At 33.9% G+C, this 21590-nt stretch overlaps 1 protein-coding gene and 1 long non-coding RNA gene across 6 annotated transcripts in view; one reads left to right on the top strand and one right to left on the bottom strand.

Moving 5' to 3' along the window:
- LOC136034471 (3',5'-cyclic-AMP phosphodiesterase-like) overlaps positions 1-21590 on the bottom strand; it is a 387364-nt gene that overhangs the window by 301294 nt on the left and 64480 nt on the right. Inside the window, exon 1 of one of the 5 annotated variants that reach the window (XM_065715674.1) lies at positions 1546-1706. The exons of the other annotated variants lie outside the window; for them this stretch is intronic. Coding sequence (XP_065571746.1) covers positions 1546-1610 — 65 coding nt within the window. The 5' untranslated portion in view covers positions 1611-1706. Of the gene's footprint in view, positions 1-1545; positions 1707-21590 lie in introns of those variants that run through there. 5 annotated transcript variants of the gene reach the window in all.
- On the top strand, positions 1676-16316 carry LOC136034473 (uncharacterized). Its single transcript, XR_010619186.1, has 2 exons — positions 1676-1808; positions 16142-16316. It is a non-coding gene; the product is annotated as an uncharacterized LOC136034473 (long non-coding RNA).

Here is a 21590-nt window from a genome sequence, read left to right as displayed (position 1 = left end):
CTATCTGAATTTTCCTATCAAAAAGACCTATTAGTAGACCGAAGGATGGCCGTGGTCCTTTCTTATGCCTTCCTCTTGATAAAAAATTATCTTTTAAGCCCATATTGATTTGCTTAAGATAAAGGTTGGCAGAAACACTTTGTAGTTTAAGATAGCTTTAACATATCCTTTCCGGGGCCGATTCTGAGAGTCCTCTTTCATGGCTTAATTCGGGTATGTATTTTTTTCTGCCCAATTACAGGGAGTCTACTTTTCCTTCTCAACCTATTTATAATGCTTATAATCCGTTACAAATCTTGTCTAGGAAACAAACCGTACAAGCAGTTTAACCGTTACTTGATGATGAAAGCCTTAAATTCGTTTCTATGCATCTTCAGTTAACCGGTGACCTTACAGAGTCCCTGGGATTTATTTCATTGGTACTTATGTATTATACCGCCAACACTCAAGATTACGCTGTTTAGAACTCGAGAACAAACCGGTTTTTTCTCTGTGTCTGTATTGTGTAAAAAACAATTAGCTTACGTTCGGTGGAAAACAAGTGGCAGTTGACAGAATACATTGCAATTATATAATTTGGGCTATATGTTTGCACATTAAGGGGGATAGTTTAAGTTACCCCCCCCCCCTTAATCTGCAAATATTTAGCCAAAATTTATTTCTAAAGAATTATATTATCATCATACTTTGGTATGTTTCATTAGGATTAACCTAACTTCACTTCTTGAGTGTTGGCGGTATAATACTCAACTACCTTTTATTATTTTTTGTATCTGATTGTTCGAAAAAAATACCTTCGTAGCTCCCAAAGAATTCAGATTCCGTGTTCGGTAAATTCGTATCTTAATCCTTTTGTCTCGTATTATTCTGTACGGATAGCCCTTTATGAATCCGCTCGAGAATGTCACTCGTTTGGTACCATCAAAAAAACCGTAAAAATTTCCCTAGGTCCCAATTTAAGAAATGTGTCTCCTCTCTCTCAGATAAAAGAGGATATGATGTCTATGATAGTATTCTAAGCGGCAACAGAGCTGTGAGGATCTAAAAAGGAAAGATCATAGGGTTTTATGAAAAAGGAAAATAAAAAAGGAAAGATAAAAGGAAAGATCATATAGTATTCTAAGCGGCAACAGAGCTGTGAGGATCTAAAAAGGAAAGATCATAGGGTTTTGAGCTTGCTTGAAGAGGTTGGAAGCAATTGGAGGCAGGAAATACATCAATATTAATCAAATCAACCAAAATCAATTACAGTCATGGGCAAACAGACGCGGAAGTGAAGGTTCAATCGGGTTTAATTAAAGTTCAATCGGATTTAATTAATGTTCAATCGGGTTTAATTAATGTTCAATTGGGTTTAATTAAGGTTCAATCGGGTTTAATTAATGTTCAATCGGGTTTAATTAAGGTTCAATCGGGTTTAATTAAGGTTCAATCGGGTTTAATTAAAAAAAAGGAAATAACTAAACTTAAAGTATACTGCTCTGTGACAAAACACGTTGAGACCCATAAATGAAACAACAAAAGCATTGAAAACGACGTACTTACCGAGCATAACTATAAGCATATGTTGTACTCCTAAATGATGTGCTTACAACAACTTTTCTATTCATATCAAAATTAGTTTTTGAAGATCAAATACATAAAACTAATCTCAGGAGAGATCAGCGCCCAAAATGATCATTGAAAAAAACGACTATGCGCAATTGTGTGACTAAAACTTTGGCAGTCTTGTAGTATTTGCTGGTTGAGTTAGCTTGTGCATAATTATGACCGTAAATGGATGGAGTATTGTATGGATGAGCAAATCGGTACTTGAACACTTATTTGTGCTTCTGGTCTATACAAAGAATTTATTAACCATTTATGACTGCTCATTTTTGATTGTTTAATCTTGTACAACAAGATCTCGACCAAAGGTGCAAGCGCCCATTGGGATGCGAGAAAAGGTTTCTTGGGTGATTTATGGGCATTATTTGAGAATGAACTCTGAATTTGTTTTACAAATAATTGCCAACACAGTTGATATATTAAAAACTCGGTAATTCCGTAATATAGCGACCACACTTTGGTCTTGATCGGTAAAGTAACCGGTTTTCTGTGTCCACTCGAAGATAATCAGCTTAGCATGAGCGAGATAAACACCATTGATGCGGGTATAATTTAATTGAATATTTAATATATAGAAATCGTTAGATTAGGTCAGGGCCATATCCAGAATATTTTTTTGGGCTACGCAAAAAAAAACATAAAAACGCATCTAACCTAACAGAAATATATTTATATTCATTTTTGTTACGATTTTACGAGCCGAAAAAATATTTCTTGGGGGAGGGGTTTAAACCCCCTAACTGCCCTGGATACGGCCTTAGGTTAGGTATTTAATAAAATGCGTTCTGGGTGGCCTGCTTTCCATAACTCTTTGTTGTAGTTTCCATAATTTTGTTACACAAGTATTTTATTTTCTTCCTATGTTGATATATTTCATTACGATTAATCTAACTTCCCTTTTTTGGTATGGTCAGTATAACACGTAAGTACCAAATATGTTTTCATAAACTCTTCTGTCCTTTTCAAAAGGGGGTACAGGGTGGTGTTAATTGAGTCAAGAACTTTCCAACTTCAACAATGATTGAAAATCCTGTTTATTAGAATGTATGCGGTAAAGGCTGTGACGGCACTCTGGCTGCCATAAGAAACTTGGAAAGCTACCATAGGAAAAGCAAACTTGTGTATTTTTTGTCAAAATTCAGGTTGTAGTAGAAGCTGAAGGTAAAAAACATAATCAGTAGAATCAAAAGGTGGAATTAGAATATTTGTGAGCGAAATAATGGGTCATATAGAGCTATACGAACTAATTCCCTTTCGTATTTGATCTAAAAGTTTTTTTGTAATGATTCTTTGAAAGCTAGAAAATAGGACACGAAATCTTTACAATAAAAAATGAGAACCATTTTGTCAAAAATTGAACAATTTCGTCACAAATATTGGATTAGAATAGCAGCTGGGTAAGATTGATCAGCAGAACCGAAAGGCGGAATAAGAATATTTATGACAAAAAAGGTCATATTTAGCTATTCACCTTGCACATTGGAGCAAATGCTTCTTTTTGTAATGGTTCTTTGAAATTTTGACGTTGTTGTTGTTGTTTTTTTTTACTGATTTGTTTAATGTTTACAATTAAGAAAATGGCAAAGAGAGATGGCACAAAGAAACAGAGAAACTACTTGTAGAAAGTCTTGTGACTCAAAAGTTGCTCGTTGTTTTACTAGCTTAAATTTGCATACAGTCGGTAATTAAATCAACTTGAATATTCGTTCATTTTCCAGGTACAAAATTCCAAACCAGAAATTTTAAAACCAATCAGGTTTTAAATAGGCTGGAATATTTCTCTCTCTAGAATGTAAGAATAATTGGATAAGTAAATGAAAATACATCAATGTTGTAAACCAATGAAATTGAAGCGCATTTTCTTATTATGGAATTCAAGAAATGTAATCTTTCTTTGTCTTTTTGTCGAATAAAAAAAAACCGTCATTTATTTTAAATCTCTGTTTAACTAAGCCTATTAATCTGAAGTTCGTAAATTAAGTAAAGTGGTGTATAATTCTACATGAGTTGCTATGGAGGAGGAGTTACTATTTTGTCCCCCCCCTAACACTTTCATAAGCTGGCACCACTTGCGATACCTGTTACCTGAAGTTCAAAAGTGTTTTTTATTCTGGAATTTTCTTGACTTCCAGTGAGCTTTTTGCTGAATAGGCCTTTAGAAATAGAAACAGGGAGTGAGGAGAACTAAAAGTGAATCTTTAACCCCACTTTATTTTTTAATACCTTTTGAATTAAATTTGAGCTTTCGAACTGTGTTACGGGCTGAAAGCTCCCCTTTTATTGCAAAAATATTTTGTATAAAGTAAAAGAGTACCTTCCTTTGTTTCATTCACAATAGAAGGAGAGGTTGAGAATATTTCCCATTTCCCATTTATATACGTTTTTTTAAAGTTATTTGTTTCTCAGGGGTCTGACTCTAGAAATCGATCAAAGAGCTTCCATTTACGCCCATAAAAATGATAACCCTAAGATTTATTTTTATATTCCCCCCTCCCCATGAGAAATGCTCGAAGATGTTCACTCTTCTTGGAAGATTATCACTCTACCAACTTGGATTTGAAAATTAAAGACTAATAGAGGGAGTAGTAGCATTTCTTAAGTATAAGAGAGCTTTGGATCATCAGTTCGAACTAACGAACTGTAAGTAAAGAACGGCCCATTTCAAAAGAAAATGACACTATAAAAAACAAAGGCTTTCTTAGAGCATATGCAACAACCAAATCTATCATTGTGCTGACTCAAAAACTGTTAAATATTATCAGTTTTAAAGTTGCTTATCGAAAGCTATTAGCGAATGAAATTTGCATACTTTGACGAAAAAGGGTTCAACTCTCCCAGAGGTATGTGCAATCTTGATGAGAATTGCGCAACGAAATTCAAAATGTATAAAAACACTAAAGCCACAATCTACAAAATACGGTACCTCTTATTTCTTCAGGGAAGGGTAATCTTGCATGCTTTTTTAAGAGACAGTAATCATAGATATTAAAAGAAAATTCATTCAAACGAACATTTAAGGCCTAGTCCTCGTTTTAAGTAATAACTAAATAAAAAACAAGTTTTTTAACTAAAAGTAAGGAGTGACATTAAAACTTAAAACGAATAGAAATTATTCCGTATATGAAAAGGGCTTTTCCTCCTCAACGCCCCGCCCTTTACGCTGAAGTTTAACTCTTTCTCTTAACTCTACTTTTTAAAATAGTAAAAAACTTTAGCATAAAGAGCGGGGCGTTGAGGAGGAAAATGTGGTTTTTGGGGAAGGATTGGACCCGAAGGTCCCCTGCACGCGTCCCTGCATATAGTCGTTTGTTTCATTGGATAAACCATTTACAATAGCGGTGAATTTCTTATAGACTGCGTGTAAATTTAGGAACAAATGTAAATCACACACCAGTGTAGAAACGCAGTCAATAAGAAATTCACCGTTATCGTAAAGGGTTTATCCAATCGAACAAACGACTATATTCAGGGACACGTCTAGGGACCTTTGGTCTAGGACCTTCCAAGTCTAGCGCACTAACGATTCGGCTAGAAACCCTCAAACCTAAAACCAAACATCAAAATATAGCCTAGAAACCGAGCAAAGTAAACGACAAAGCCTTGTCTTAGGGAATCCAAAATAAATTCCTTCGATAGAACGTAGTAAAGTATCATTACATGATAAACTACATTCAAAAGTTTTGTATTCGAAGTTTAGCAGAGTTGGAAAACTTTGTAATTAGGTTGGGAAATTTTGTTCTGATGATCAGAAGCTTAAGCAACCAATGACATTAAAGTAATAAACAGTCTTTGCCGTCTGGAACCGTCTCAAATCTTAGTGGTGCCACTTCTTTAAATTGGTTGGGGGATTGAAATGTATTTTTCAAAATATATTAATTTTGTTTCTTAATTCTTTCCCAATAAATATAACGAAAAGCTTTTAAATACAAAGAAAAGCTACCTAATACAATCCCCTCCCCTCTACTAACACCATACCCACTAATACCATCCTCTGCCATCCTTCCCAATTTTTACCACTGTTAGGTTTAGTCACATCTGAAAAGCACAATTTTTAAAGATTTTTCATTTGTATGCTTCAAAATTATGTAGATTTGTTAGGCAGGATCAAATTTTTGTCAGTGTTGACACGCTAAACTGTGAAAATAAACAAGCACAATTAATTCTTTAAATTTTACAGCACTTTCTGACTGCAAAAAAAACGAACATTAACAACCTGCTGATTTCCTAAGACAACTACACTTTTAAAGGCAATTTACACCTTGTTATGCTGTTTTGTTTCCCTTTTATTTAGCTTATACTTCACCGAATTTTCAATTACATTTGTTTTTTTAATTTTGTACCCGCTATTACCAAAAACTGCATAACTTCACATGGAGGTCTTTTTCATTAAAAGAAAAAATTACTACCCGGTTTTTCTTAGTTTATACCATTTTTTAACGCCCTTTTTTTGGCTTATACTTTTCAATACCGCTTTTTAGCCTAAACTTTGCCGAATTTTTAATTAAGTTTGTTTTTTAATTTTGTACCCGCTATTACCAAAAACTGCATGACTTCAAATGAAGGTTTTTTTCATTAAAAAATAAAAAAATAAATACCCGGTATTCTTAGCTTATAACCTTTTTAAATGCCCCTTTTAGCTTATACTTTTTAGTACACTTTTTTTAGCTTATACTTCACCAAATTTCCTGTCACATTTATTTTTAAATTTTGTACCCGGTATTACCAAAAACATCATAAATTCACATGGAGGTCTTTTTCATTAACAAAAATTAACACCGGTTTTTCTTGGCTTTTACCATTTTTAATACCCTATTTTAGCTTGTACTTTTTAATACCCTTTCTTTTAGCATTTACTTCACCAAATTTTCAATCAAGTTTATTTTTTAATTTTGTACCTGCTATTACCAAAAATTGCATAACTTCAAATGAGGGTCTATATGTCATTAACAAAAATTAATACCCGGTTTTTCTTAGCTTATACCCTTTCTTAATACCTTTTTTTGCTTATGTTTTTTAATACCTTTTTTTAGCTTATACTCCCTCCAAATATACAATTAAGTTCAGTTTTTAATATTTTAGCCGTTATTACCAAAAACTGCATAACTGCAAATGAAGGTCTTTTTCATTGAAAAAAATTAATACCTGGTTTTTCTTTGCTTATTCCATTTTTTAATACCTTTTTTTTTAGCTTATACTATTTAATAGCCTTTTTTTAGCTTATACTCCACCGAATTTTCAATTAAGTTTATTTTTTGATTTTTGTACCAGCTGTAACCAAAACCTGCATAATTTCACATGAAGGTCTTTTTCATAAAAAAAAAAAAAATAAATAAAATAAAAAACTCCACATTACTAAATACTTTTACTAAATATTACTATTACTAAATACTCCACAACTGCATGTGATGGTCTTTTTCGTAAAAAAAAAATAATACCCGGTTTTTCTTAGCTTATACCTTTCTTAACACCCTCTTTTAGTTTATACTTTTTTAATACGCTTTTTTGCTTTTACTTCATCAAATTTTCAGTTAAGTTTATTTTCTTAATTTTGCACCTTCTATTAGCAGGAACTGTATAACCTCACATGAAGGTCTTTTTCATTAAAAAAGATTAACACCCTGTTTTTCTTAGCTTATATCCTTTTTTAATAACCTCATTTTAGCTTATACGTCAAAGAATTTTCAATTAAGATTATTTTTTAATTTTGTACCCGCTATTACCGAAAACTGTATAATTTCACATGAAGGTCTTTTTCATAAGAAAAAAGAAAAAATTTATTTCTGGTTTCTCTTAGCTTATACCCTTTTTAATACCCTTTTTTAGCTTATACTTATTTAATGCTCTTTGTTTAGCTTATACTTCACTGAATTTTTAATTAAGATTATTTTTTAATTTTGTATTCGCTATGACCGAAAACTTCATAACTTCACATGAAGGTATTTTTCATTCAAAAAATTAATACCCAGATTTTCTCAGATTATACTTTTTTAATGCCCTTTTTTTGCTTATACTTTACCAAATTTTCAATTAATTTTATGTTTTAATTTTGTACCCGCTATTACCAAATGCTGCATAACTTCACACGAAGGTACACACATTTTTTCCAATTTATTAATATATATACTATTTCTACTACTACTATCACTACTACTCCTACCGCTATTACTGCTACTACTACCACAACTACTACTACTAATACTAACAACAACTCACTTCAGCACCAAGCAGCGTAAGGCAAAGATAGCTACGGATGCTCCTCCTCTCTCTCTTTCTACTGAAAGCGTTCTTCTTTACAACCTCTCAAGAAACTCATATTTTCCCTAAATATTTCCTTACGATATCCTCCTAACTCATTCAGGGACAACCTGATTTTTGTTTGGCCCTAGACGTTTGGCCAACATGCACTATTTTTGGCAATTTGACATCCCTCATCAGCAGAACGTGTCTTAGCCATCTCAACCTTTCTCCCATTATAGCTCTAGAAAATGGGATTGAACCACATTTTCCGTAGAGCTCACTTTTTGAAATAAGGTCAGTCATCAGTCAGTAAGGTACCCAAAACCAATCGTTGACGATTTCTCTGGAAAAACAAATCATCCTCTTTCTTTCAGACTGCCCACGCTTCAGAACGATCATTGACCACTGTCATCAATTCAGCTTCCAATATTCTAATTCTGGTTCACAGACTTAACTTTCAAATGTTCCAAACTTTCTCCAACTGCGAACAAATACTCTGTGCCTTTACTATTCTACTTTTTAAATTTTCACCGTACCCATCGGTAGCCGGTGTCCCGCAACCAGAAAATATCCCCAACCCCCAAAAAAATCTCCCGTCAAAAAATACCCCCTCACGGAAAACACACCCTTGGAGAAAAAAGCCCGGAAAAAACCCCACGGAAAATACCGCCCAAGAAAAAGAAACTCGGAAAGTACCCCCCGGAAAATATCCAGTCTGGAAAATACCCCCTGAAAAAAACAAAGCTTGGGAATCACCCCCTCCCCCCGGAAAATAATCTCCCCACCCGCGACTGGTTGGTCTTCAATCACTTTCGACTTATAAAAAAGGACTAGACTCAATTTCTGATCTAATGAACATCCTCCGAAGTTTCTGCGATCATGAGGTAGAAGTGTGGATGAGGAAGGGGCAGTCCCCCACCAATGTGGGATAAAATCTGCTCATTTGGAGGTTCATGTTACTCTTTACTTTCATAATAACAATGTAGACCAGATATATTCCCAAAAATCATAAGGGGTTAGATATCAATTTCACATTTTTGAGTATTTTTAAAGTTTATCCTCCCCTCCTCCGACAAAATACCCCCCAACCCTTTTCAGACAAAAATCCTGGTTCAAGGGCACAAGGAAATACCCATCAATTTCTAATTTTGCCCTTCCCTCGTCCTTCCCTTACTACTCATTCTGTATTTATTGGTGGCTCAGTCAGAGCTGGGATGTTTTGGCATTAAAATTCACCCTTTGAGGTATCTCCCTCCCTCCCTAACTAAAATACAATCAGAGAACCACATCGTAGAAGTTCAAATACCTTTTTAAGTTTTTTAATTTGTCCAATGCTTACCGATAGTATTTGCTATTTCAAACATACAGACATTTTCCTTGGGGGGTTTTCTGCAGGGGGAGGGGATTGTATGGATGAATTTTTAGTGGGGAGAAAATTTTTGGTATAATTTCCTTTCAATGGGATCTATTTTTAACAGGGAGGCATTTCCCAAGGGGGATTTTCCGAGGGAAAGTATTTCCTGTGATGTATTTTCCACTGAGGGGTATTTTACGCAGGAGGGTATTTTCCGGGGTTATTTTTCCAGGGGCTTCTTTTCCGCGCGGGGGGGGGGTATTTTCCAGGAGATAAACACCTAGAACTGTACCATCCTTATCATTAATACTACCTAGGTCTGTGAAGCTGTCGATCTTTTCGTAACCGAACATCACCTCTTCGCTATCGCTTATTCCTAGCCTTATTGACTTAGTTGTCTTAACGTTAATTTTAAATCTATTCTTCCACCCTGGACTCTGAAAAGACCTGAAAGTTCATTCATTTTGCCATTATTTTATGCTAGGATGCTTAAAATGTTAATATAATCTAACTCTATAGAGCTTTACTTCCTCAATTGATTCCGCCTTCGCCGTGTTCCTTAAGACAAAGTCCATCATTTGGTAGAAATGGGGATGGGACGCAACCCTGTTTAACTCCTGACTATAAATCTGACTATAAATGACTATAAACTAAGAATCCTATCCTTGCGACAAATATCTCCTTGCGATTTCTCTCCTTTCTCTCCTTGCGACATTTCTCTCCTTGCGAGATTTTTTCTCCTTTCTCTCCTTGCAACATTTAGGCGATTTGTTTCAATGGCAGAATCTTGTCTACCTCGCCATCTAGGCAATCAAAACATATTTAAAAGTCCTAATAGATGGCATAATAAAAGATATTAACAACACGAGGGAATAGGATGAATCAGTTTATTAATTAAAACACGTGCAAAACTTAAGATAATTTTAGAATGAAAGGATTAAATTTCGTGAGATAATACAGCAAAACAATTGAATTTGTTCACAGCTCTAGAACTTGAAAAATGTCCAAGTTTAATATGAAAATATCCTAATTTTAGTCGTTAAAATTATATACTAAAATTCGATTACGACTTGAAATATTAGAACAAGAAAATTACAGCTAAACTCCACGAAGACTTCACAATTGAATTAACAGAAATGCTGCAAAATTTATTAAGGAATTATGTATGTTTTCGATGGATCTGGTTGATATTACTTCTCAGCATTTGCTCTAAAAAGATTTGAGCATATTTAAGTGGAGGAGGAGGAGGAGCGTGCGTATCTGCATCGATCTTAGATGGCGCAGTATTGCAACGAGTTCTTAAAGAGGAACAGGCTTAAGGTTACATGGATTCATTATAAGTGTTTTAATACCTGTAATAGGGGTAGAGAAAATGAATACGATTGGAACCTAATATCCTAGTGGAACTATATTCTTTTACAAACTTCATTTATAAGGTAGACTCGCTTTAATTATTCGCTTTTACAATTTTTTGTTATAGATATTTTTTTAAAGTCAGCTCATATCCTTGGCACTATTTTTCGTCTTTAATTTCAGTTTGAATTAACCTTATCGTCAGATTCCTTAAAAAACGACTTAGCTCTGAAAGATAAAGATTAGTTTTATCCATAAAATGAAAATGATGGAATCGTTCATAAAACGATGTTTGAAGATGTTATATAAACAATAATTTAAATAATTAGCATGGAATGGTAACTTAAATTAAGGGATGTTGTAAAGTATAGTGACAATCTCAAACTTTAGTTCACTGTGAATTCTAAATATTTTTGTATGTAAAATATTAAGTTATATGGTTTTAACACATTTTGATTTGTAAAAACTTTTTGATTATTCCATACGTTGTAGTAACTTGAATTTCTTATTCTTTTTACTCTAAGAAGTAATTTTTAATATATGTTCTGTTAAAGAAGGAAACACGTTTCTGTTATTCAAAATATGCGTCTTTCAATCAGGAAGGTCTTGGCTCAAAGTAATGGGCCCTCTCCAAAAAATAGCTGTTAACAGGGTTTTTCTGGAATTGCAAGTTGTGATACTTCATAAGTCTAAGAAAAAATTTTAAAGCTTAGATCAATAAAATTACTCAGCTTAATGAAATGAGTTAAGTTAAAATTAATATCAAGCATACACAAAGTGAGAGCAGATTTGAACTTATATGTGCGGCCAGTAGGGGGCAATGCTTTTCTGCACTACATTCTGAATTGTATGAAAATGTTTGCACTTGTACTACATAGATTTAAGCTGAACATGAGAATTTTTTTTCATTTTATATGTATGTCTCTTAATTATTTCTCATAATATCAACACAAAAGCCCTATATTGATAGACCTTAACAATATGTTTTTCTTAGCCTTGAAAATACCTTGAATAACCCTAATATTGAATAACCCTAAAAAAAGCTAATTTTAATTCCGCCTGTGAGGATCATTGCCTTTCGGGTTTCGGTGAGCAGCCTGTCCCAAGCCAGGAAAGGAGGAGGGCTTTGAAATATGTTTATCCCCTATCCCTGTAAAACATTACTGATTCATGAAACGATAACGAAAAGCCTCAGACCCAAATTCATCCAAAATGGCCTCCAATCTTCCCCGGACACGATTTTTGACAACGAGCCACTTATTTCTTCTTGCGTTTTCGAATGTTCGCACTGTGAACCCTGATGCATAACCTGGTCGCATAGAAGCCGTTATAAGAACGTTCAATAAACGTTCAATAACGTTATAAGACGTTCAAACGTATAATATTGACATAGCGGCTTTATCTGAAGCTAGATTGACAGGTTTTGGATCTATTGTAGTTGATGACTATGAAGTTTTCTTTTCTGGCAAAGAAAAGAAACGTGAAGCTGGCATTGCCCCTGCAGTTAGCAAGAATGCAAAGATGTCAATCCTTGAGTGTATTCCCAAAAACGAAAGAATGATGAAGTCCATTTCGCAAGCTCATAGTCAAAGCATACAATCATTGTTGCATGTCCGACAAATGAAGCCGATAATTCAAAGAAAGACATTTTAATTCCAAAGAAAGACTTAAAAAAAGACTTTTTAACAGCAAGTAAGGAGCGACATTAAAGCTTAAAATGATCAGAAATTATTCTGTATATGAAAGGGCCTCCTCAACGCCTCGCTCTTTGCGCTAAAGTTTGATTCTTTCTCACAACACTACTTCTTAAAACGACAAAAAAACTTTAGAGTAAAGAGCGAGGCGTTAGAAAGGGGAGAAACCCTTTCACATACGGAATAATTTCTGTTTATTTCAGGTTTTAATGTCGCTTCTTACTTGCAACTTAAAATTTTTTTTTTTTAGATTATATTTCCGAACGTTTTCGAATTAATGCAGGTTTCAATTTTTGCTAACAATACATGAGGAACTAAACCAGAATTCGTATATTAATTTAACAATTTTTTTTTAACATAATGCTGGAAAATCCTGCGCCCCCTTCATTGAATTTCTCTTCCCCCATGACAAATTAGTCCAAATAAAGATCCTTCCACGTAGCCCCCCTCACCCCCAACCAAAGAATCCCACTGAAAACGTTTGTACAATTCCCAATAACATTACTGTATGTAAACACTGGTCAAAGTTTCTAAATTGCAGCCACTCCTCTGGGGCCTGCGGAGGAGTAAGTCCTCTCTAAAGACATAGTCATTATTTTTTTCGATTATGCTGAGCAGTATGGCTTCCTCAAAATTTTGATCTGTTGACCTTGGGAAAAAATGAGCGTGGGACGGGGACTATGTGCCCTCCAATTTTTTGGTCACTTAAAAAAGAACACTAGAGCTTTTAATTTCCGTTAGAATAAGTCCTCTCATGACATTCTAGAACCACTTGGTCGATACGATTACCCCTGTGAAAAAAAAAAAAAAAAATAGATAAATAAACATTGACCCGTGATCGGTCTTCTGGCAAAAAATGCGAAGTTCCACATTTTTGTAGATAAGAGCTAGAAACTTCTACAATAGGGTTCTCTGATACGGTGGATACGATTCTGTGATTTTCATTAAGATTATATGACGTTTAATGGGTGTTTCCTTCTATTTTCCAATATAAGGCAAATTTTCTCAGGCTCGTAACTTTTGATGAGTAAGACTAAATTTGATGAAACTTATATATTTAAAATCAGTATAAAAATTTAATTCTTTTGATGTATCTATTCTGTTTTTTAGAGTTTCGTTTATTATTGAGCCGGGTCGCTCCTTACTACAGTTGGCCCTTACTACACAATAGCCAAAGTTAGTAACTCGTAGCCGCTCCCCCAGGAACACTGGGGGATTAATTCCTTCCTAAAGACATAGTTATTAGGTTCTTCGACTATGCTGAACAAAAAGGCTATCTAAAAACTTTGATCCGGTAACCTTGTAGAAAAATGGGCGTGAGAGGGGGCCTAGGTACCCTCCAATCATTTTGATCACTTAAAAAGGGCGCTAGAACTTCCAATCTCCGTTAGAATGAGCACCTCTCATGACATTCTAGGACATGAGGTCAATACGATCACCAATGGGAAAAAACAACCAAAAAACAAATAAACACGCATCCGTGATCTGTCTTCTGACAAAAAAAAAACAACAAAATTCCACATTTTTATAAATGGAAGCTTGAAACTTTTACAATAGGGCTCTCTGATACGCTCAATCTGATGGTGTTATTTTCGGTAAAATTTTATAACCTTTAAGGGGAGTTTCCCGGTATTTTCTAAAATAAGGCATATATTCTCAGGCTCGTAACTTTTGATTGGTAAGATTAGACTCGATGAAACTTATATATTTAAAATCACCGTGAAAATAAGATTTTTCTAGTGTTGGTATCGAAATTCTGTTTTTTAGAATTTTGGTTACAGCTGAGCCGGGTCGCTCATTACTACAGTTCGTTACCACGAACTGTTTGATATTGAATTTATAGACTATAGACTAATATATAAAGTACAACGAAAGGAACGTGCGTTCCTTTCGTGGTGATGATTTGTTCTCTGATCACCAACTAGTGATTGTCCGTTCTAAGCCGAAGCTAAAGACCATTGTAAAGTACAAAGAACTCCTACAACAGTTGATTTGCAGAAGCTAAGGGACAAACAAATTTGACGAAACTATTGTCTAAAATGATGAAAAAGATGAAGCGCTCTCAAGAACAAGTCAACACACAAACATGACGTCACCCGACAGACAGACCCACACATCCACAGACAACTTATTTTTATATATATAGATATATATGATATGTATAATATAAAAATATATATAATATACATGGTGAAATTTGTATATATATATATATATATATACATATATATATATATATATATATATATATATATATATATATATATATATATATATATATATATATATATATATATATATATATATATATATATATATATATATATATATATATATATATATATATATATATAAATATATAACATATATAATGTGAAATAGGAACTGATACATGAAAACTTCTATATAATATGATTCTATATAAATATATATATATATATATATATATATATATATATATATATATATATATATATATATATATATATATATGTATATATATATATATATATATATATATATATATATATATATATATATATATATATATAATATAAATATATAATAATATAATATGAAATAGGAACTGATACATGAAAACTTCTAGGAACGTGTTTTGTTATTGAATCCTAGTTTTGGATTTTCAGAGACTTTCTTACAGTTCTCTGCCCCTTCCTTTCCCGAAAGGTGTGGCAACACGTATTTTGCTGACAATGAAGTGAATGACCTCGATTGATAAAAAAGTATCCATTTTTGCAAGAAATTACATACTAAGATAGCTAGAGATGCCAGCATCAATTTCCATTGGTGTTTATAATATAGAAGGAAAAGTAAGTCTGGAAAAATGACGTTTCCCCTAGCAAAAATTATGCAAAAACAAAGAAATAATTTCTGAAACGTATTCACAAAATCATCAACTGACTGCAAAATGTAGAAACAAAAAAAAGAAGGATAAAATAAAAAGAACTGGCGAAGAAAAAAGTGGCTCAAACCCTTGCTAGAAAATGGCCTAATCTGAAAATTATTTTTCTCTAATTTTGAAGCTGTTGAATTTACGTCCAGTTTTATTCAATGCAAAAAATGACCTGATTGAAAAATTGAATCACGTAACTCAGAGATAGCCCCAAAAATAGCACTAAAATTTCAATGAATAATATCAAAGGAAACTAACATAATTAGGCTTTTAAAGAAACCATAAAAGGTTCCAGATGTTTCAGACTGTTCCCGGTCCATTGTGTTTGCCTATTTACAAAACATAAAGACAGGGAAATTTATGTGTTAAAACAAGTATTTGCTGAAAAACTCCGAGAATATTTTCCAAAAACCCTGTAATTTTTTTTCGTATGTTGAACTAATCGATTTATATCTGTTTTTGGCCATGGATAGCTAATTTGCTTTAAGTAATTATCTTTATAAAAGGTTAATGAAACAATAAGTGAACTTGATCAAACTCGGATTAATTTCCTCAAGTACCGCTATCATTCACAACCGCCTTCCACCTTAAATTGACAAAAAGATAGAATTTGTAAGTATATTAAAAATGAAATATTCAATTATCTCTTTAAATTTTAATAGTGTAGAATTGGTATTGGTAACCAAAATTAAATCAGCAAATATTTCAAAAGACGCTCCTTTTAACGATGATTCCAAAAAGACTAAGCTTATTAAATTAAAAATTATCTATAATTTTCCGTAAATAAAAAAATAAAAAAAAACCCTCCCCCATAAATAGGACGTGATCTTGATTAAAGTGTCATTTTATAATATCCACTGTCATACTACGCTGAGAGCCCTTTCCTAGAGGTTTCAGGCTCCTATGCGCAAAAACAACAAATCTTGATTTTTTCCGAAAAAATCGGTTATATATGTATATTAATTGTTGAATTTTTTCTAGGGGTCATTGTGTCAAAGTATTGGTCTATGAAGATCGTCAGGAGATTTATTCGAAATCAAATTTCAATTTTTAGCGTTTTTTTGAGTAATGACTTTGACAGGTTTTATGCATCATTCTGATAAGACTATTGTCTTTTGTATTATGAATAGACGAATAAAAATTTTTTGAAAAATGATTTTGATGATGTCTACGTAAATTTGACAGGTTTTTAGCAAATGGTTATATCAAGTGAATAATTTGGAAGGGGATCATAGGACGATAGGTTGTTAAATTGGTAAAAAATTGAGCTAAATGGTCCAGGATGTAATTTGGGAATGCTTCCTGTTCAAGGTCGACACACATATTTTTTTCTAAGAAAAAAAAATGTTCGAAATAATGCCAGAGATCAAGTGATCAGTTAATAATGCCATTAACAAATCAAGTGTTTCACTGCGGTTGCTTCAGAGTTAAACAGGTAACGCTGACCGAAATCATCTCCAGCAACTTAAGTTTTCCCTCCAAATGGCAAGTTTTTATTTGCAATAGACCCCAACAACCATGTTTTGTAAACCATATTTGGAAAACATCGGTGCTTCATCAAGGAAAGTGGAGCTTTCAAGCCACAAGTGCTCTGTGTTGTTTGTCCAAAAGACAATAGAGTTGGTGCGATTCCAGTCAGTTCCATACATTTTTTACTTTGTGATGTTCGCCTCACAGAATTTGATCCAAGGTTTTATAGGGTTTTATCGGTCTCGCCCTGTTCATCTACATTAAAACATTGTCTTCCAACATAATCAAGATCATTAGCAGGCTGTAAAGTACCGTTAACAATTTTGGCCTATTTTCCTTGCAGAAGCCAACACAAACTTTTTCCAGCAGCAGACTCATTAGAATTCGGAAATTTCGTGTTTTGGTCAATTTCATAAGTCTAAAAATTCGCCCACGAATGTATTATTTCATAAGGTTGTAACATATTTACATTTCCTTAGAAAATAGAGAGGGAATTTATACTACTACTACTGCCAATAACTCACTGCAGCACCAAGCCGCCTGAGGCCAACACAGCTACGCACGCTCCTCCTCAAACCGAATCTATTCAAGGTCCCCCTCTTTACACACTCCCAGAAAGTTCCTATTTCCATTAAATCTTTATTTATGACATCCTCCCAACCCAGACAAGGACGACCAGCTTTCCGTGTAGTCCCAGACGGTTGGCGAAAAAGGACAATCTTCGGCAATATGTCATCCTTCATCCGCAGAACTTGGCGTAGCCATCTCAACCTTTCTTTCATTATAGCCCTAGAAAGCGGGATTGAACCACATTTTTCGTACAACCTACTGTTTGAAATACAGTCAGTCAGCCGGGTACCCAGAACAACCCGTAGGAAATTTCTCTGGAAAACATCTAGTAAATTTTCATCTGCTTTTCGAGATTAGTTTTGTTCGTTAATCGGGCTCTTTAGTTGAAGGAAGTGCTTTACATTAATCAAGTTGCATGTTTGTTATTGTTTATCAAAGAGTGTAATCGCAATATCGCGCTCCAAGGAATATTAATGGATTAATCTCTGTTTGTTTACGTTTAATAAATTCTTGTGCATGGCCAACTGGCTTCAATAATCCTATCTCAACCGTAAAACATAAAAGCATTTGAAACAATTTATAAACCTTCAATAAACATATCTGAACCGTAAAGCATATAAAGATTTGCAAACAAAAAAATGAAGGGGAATTCGTATATTTTTAAATTTAAACAGACGAATTAATATGTTCATTTGTTCATTTTAAAGAGTCCAAAATTTGATGAATTAATAACATTACAGCTATTATTGTGTTTTCTCATTAGCAAGTTCTGGGATTCAATGTAAAGTCTATGGGCTTTTGGCTTTCCGTACAACAAGCTGTTATCAAAATACACATATTAGCGTCAATTACCAAAATATTCTAATATTATCATAATTCTTGGAAACGAAAGTTAATTATTCTGAACAAAATTAAATATGTAGTGGAATCCAAACTTACTGAATAAATATTATCAAAACTGTATTTTACTGCTTTCATGAGCATTGTTTGGGACTTGATTCTGTCTCTTCTGACATGAAGGATTTATCGCCAAATTCCTTCGGTGATGGAATGATAGAATTTAGTCCTGTAAGGCCCTGTCAGGCCTCCTATATTATTTAAAATTATGCAGTTGAAAATTTTCGCGGAGCAACACTATCGCTTTCGTATTTTGAGGGGGGATTTAGATAGATTTTTTCGAGGGGGGGGGGTCCTAGGAAAATATATGATTTGACTAAGAATTGTCAAGAGTTACAGGATAAATTCATATCTCGGGGCAGGTGTGAGGGCAGGGTGAAAACTTTTAGGCCTCCTTTTTCCTTCAGACTTGTATGATTGGGATCATGAAATGGACGATAAAAGTTTCCCTGAAGTTTGCAAAATATCCAGTGACGTCACGAAATGGTACTAGCACTAGGAATAAGTATCTTAGGGATCATGTAACGTCGGAAGCGTGTAGAGCTTAAAATCATCTCTTTCGACCTAAGACCGAAAATAATAAGTTTCTCTAAATGTGGACGAGGATCCAGCACATTATGGTTAGTCTTAGATCTTAATCCTCAGACCAAGCCCTCCTACCTCTGATTCAAGATCTTGAGTCAGATCAAGCCTGATAGGAAGGAAAAACTTGTATCCTAGTTACATTTTTTGATGTCTAGGTGCAGTATGTCTTCCGGACGGAGCAAGGGGAGGGGCCTTAACTTATATAAGTAGGACATCTAGCAGAATAGCTTTTGGATCCCAACTAAATATAGCAGGAAATAAGCGTTGATGTTCTAGATACTCCTTCTTGGGATTAGAGTCCAACGAAACCTTTGTGGGAGATTGAAAGAAAAAGGATTCTATAGTTATAATCGTCTGGGCATCTATCAGTAGCTTTTGCTAGATATTAAATAAAAAAAGTTTTTTTTAACTGAAAGTAAGGAGCGACATGAAAACTTAAAAATGAACAGAAATTACTCCGTATATGAAAGGGGCTGTTCCTTCCAAAACGCCCCGCTCTTTACTCTAAAGTTTTACTCTTTTTCGCAACTCTACTTTTTAAAACAGTAAAAAACTTTAGCGTAAAGAGTGGGGCGTTAAGGAGATAACAGCTCCTTTCATATACGGAATAATTTCTGTTCGTTTTAAGTTTTAATATCGGTCCTCACTTTCAGTTCAAAAAAGCTTGTTTTTTTATATTTAATATCTGAACGTTTTTGAATTAATGCATGTTTTGATTTTGGCTCTCCTCACATGAATAATTAAAACGAAATTTGCATATTAATTTATTTTTTGGCTAAATGGCTTTCTCATAGTTTTGATCGGACGATTTTGAGAAAAAGGAGCGGGGGAGGAGGCCTACTTACTCTCCAATTTTTGGTTACTTGGAAAGGCAACTAGAAATTTTAACTTTCAACGAATGTTTTTATTAGTAAAAATATAAGTAACTTACGAATTAACTTGCGGTACTAACTTGAATATTCGTATGTTTTACTACGTATATGAGGGGGTTCACCCCCTCGTCAATACCTCGCATTTTACAGTAAAGCTTAAATTTTGTCTCAATTCCTTAAGAATGGCCCCTGAATCACAAAGGCCGTAGAATAAATAGTCGAAATTACTAAAAATACTTTAGCGTAAAGAACGAGGTATTATATGCGCAATAGTTTCTATTCGTTTTAAGTTTTGATGCTGCTCCTTACTTTCATTTGAAAAAACTTTTTTATATTCATTTTTCATTTTTTTTTAAAATGCTATAAAATGCTGTGTCCCCTTCATGGAAATTCTCTTTATCCATGACAAATTCCTCCATGGAAAGTTCCCCCACATAGCCCCCTCCCCTCAACCCCTCCCCAACCAAGAAAATCCCCCTGAAAACATATGTATACTTCCCAATAACTATGTAAGCACTGGTCAAACTTTGTAACTTGCAGCCCCTCTCACGGAGACTGTGGGGGGGGGGTAAGTTGTCCCCAAAGACATAGTTATCAGGTTTTTTGACTATGCTGAATAAAATGGCTATCTCAGAATTCTGATCCGGTGACCTTGGGAAAAAAGAGCGCAGGAGGGCGAATAGGTGCCTTCCATTTTTTGGTAACTTAAAAAGGGCACTAGAACTTTTAATTTCCGTCAGAATGAGCCCTCTCGCAACATTCTAGGACCTCTGGGTCGATACGATAACCCCTGGGGAAAAAAACAAAACAAAAAGAAACAAACAAATAAACTCGAATCCATTATCTGTCTTGTGGCAAAAAATGCAAAATTCCATATTTTTGTAGATAGGATCTTGAAAATTCTACTAGTGTTCTCTGATACGCTGAATTTATGGTGTGATTTTCGTTAAGATTCTATCACTTTTTAAGGGTTTTTCCCCCTATTTTCTAAAATGAGGCAAATTTTATCAGGCTCGTAACTTTTGATGGTAAAACTAAACTTGATGAAACTTATATATTTAAAATTAATATTAAAATGCATTTCTTTTGATGTAACTACTGGTATCAAATTCCATTTTTTAGAGTTCCGGTTACTATTGAGCCGGGTCGCTCCTCACTGCAGTTCATTACCACGAACTGTTTGATCGTCATAAAAAGTAATGGCATTTGTCCAGATTGTAGCTTTTTAGGGCGCTCCTGATCTGATATTAAATAAAAAAAACAAGTTTTTTTAACTGAAAGTAAGGAGCGACATTAAAACTTAAAACGCACAGAAATTACTTCGTATATGAAAGAGGCTGCTTCCTCATCAACGCCCCGCTCTTTACGCTAAAGTTTGACTCTTTCTCTCAATTCTTCTTTTTAAAACAGTAAAAAACTTTAGCGTAAAGAGCGGGGCGTTGATGAGGAAGCAGCCTCTTTCATATACGAAGTAATTTCTGTGCGTTTTAAGTTTTAATGTCGCTCCTTACTTTCAGTTAAAAAAACTTGTTTTTTTTTATTTAATTTCTGAACGTTTTTGAATCAATGCATGTTTTGATTTTGGCTCTCCGCAGAGGAATAATCAAAACGAAATTTGCATTTTTTTTTTTTGGCTCAATGGCTTTCTCATAATTTTGATCGAATGATTTTGAGAAAAAAAGAGCGGGGGACGAAGCCTAGTTGCCCCCCGATTTTTTGGTTAATTAAAAAGGCAGCTAGAACTTTTAATTTTTTACCAATCTTTTTATTGGTAAAAGATTTACGTAACTTATAAATTAGCTTACGTAAAGAACTATTGTATTCTCATGTTTTTATTACATATATGAGGGGATTCGCCCCATCGTCAGTACCTCGTTCTTTACACTAAAGTTTAAATTTTATCCCAATTCATTAAGAATGACCCCCTGAATCACAAAAGCCGTAGAATAAGTAGTTGAAATTACTGAAAATACTTTAGCGTAAAGAGCGAGGTATTAGAAGGAGGTGAGCCCCCCATATGGGTAATAATTTCTGTT

This window comes from Artemia franciscana, chromosome 13 (assembly GCF_032884065.1).
Source record: "Artemia franciscana chromosome 13, ASM3288406v1, whole genome shotgun sequence".
Lineage (NCBI taxonomy): Eukaryota > Metazoa > Arthropoda > Branchiopoda > Anostraca > Artemiidae > Artemia > Artemia franciscana.
The sequence above is the reverse complement of the archived record's forward strand: the minus strand, read 5'-3'. Positions and strand labels throughout refer to the sequence as shown.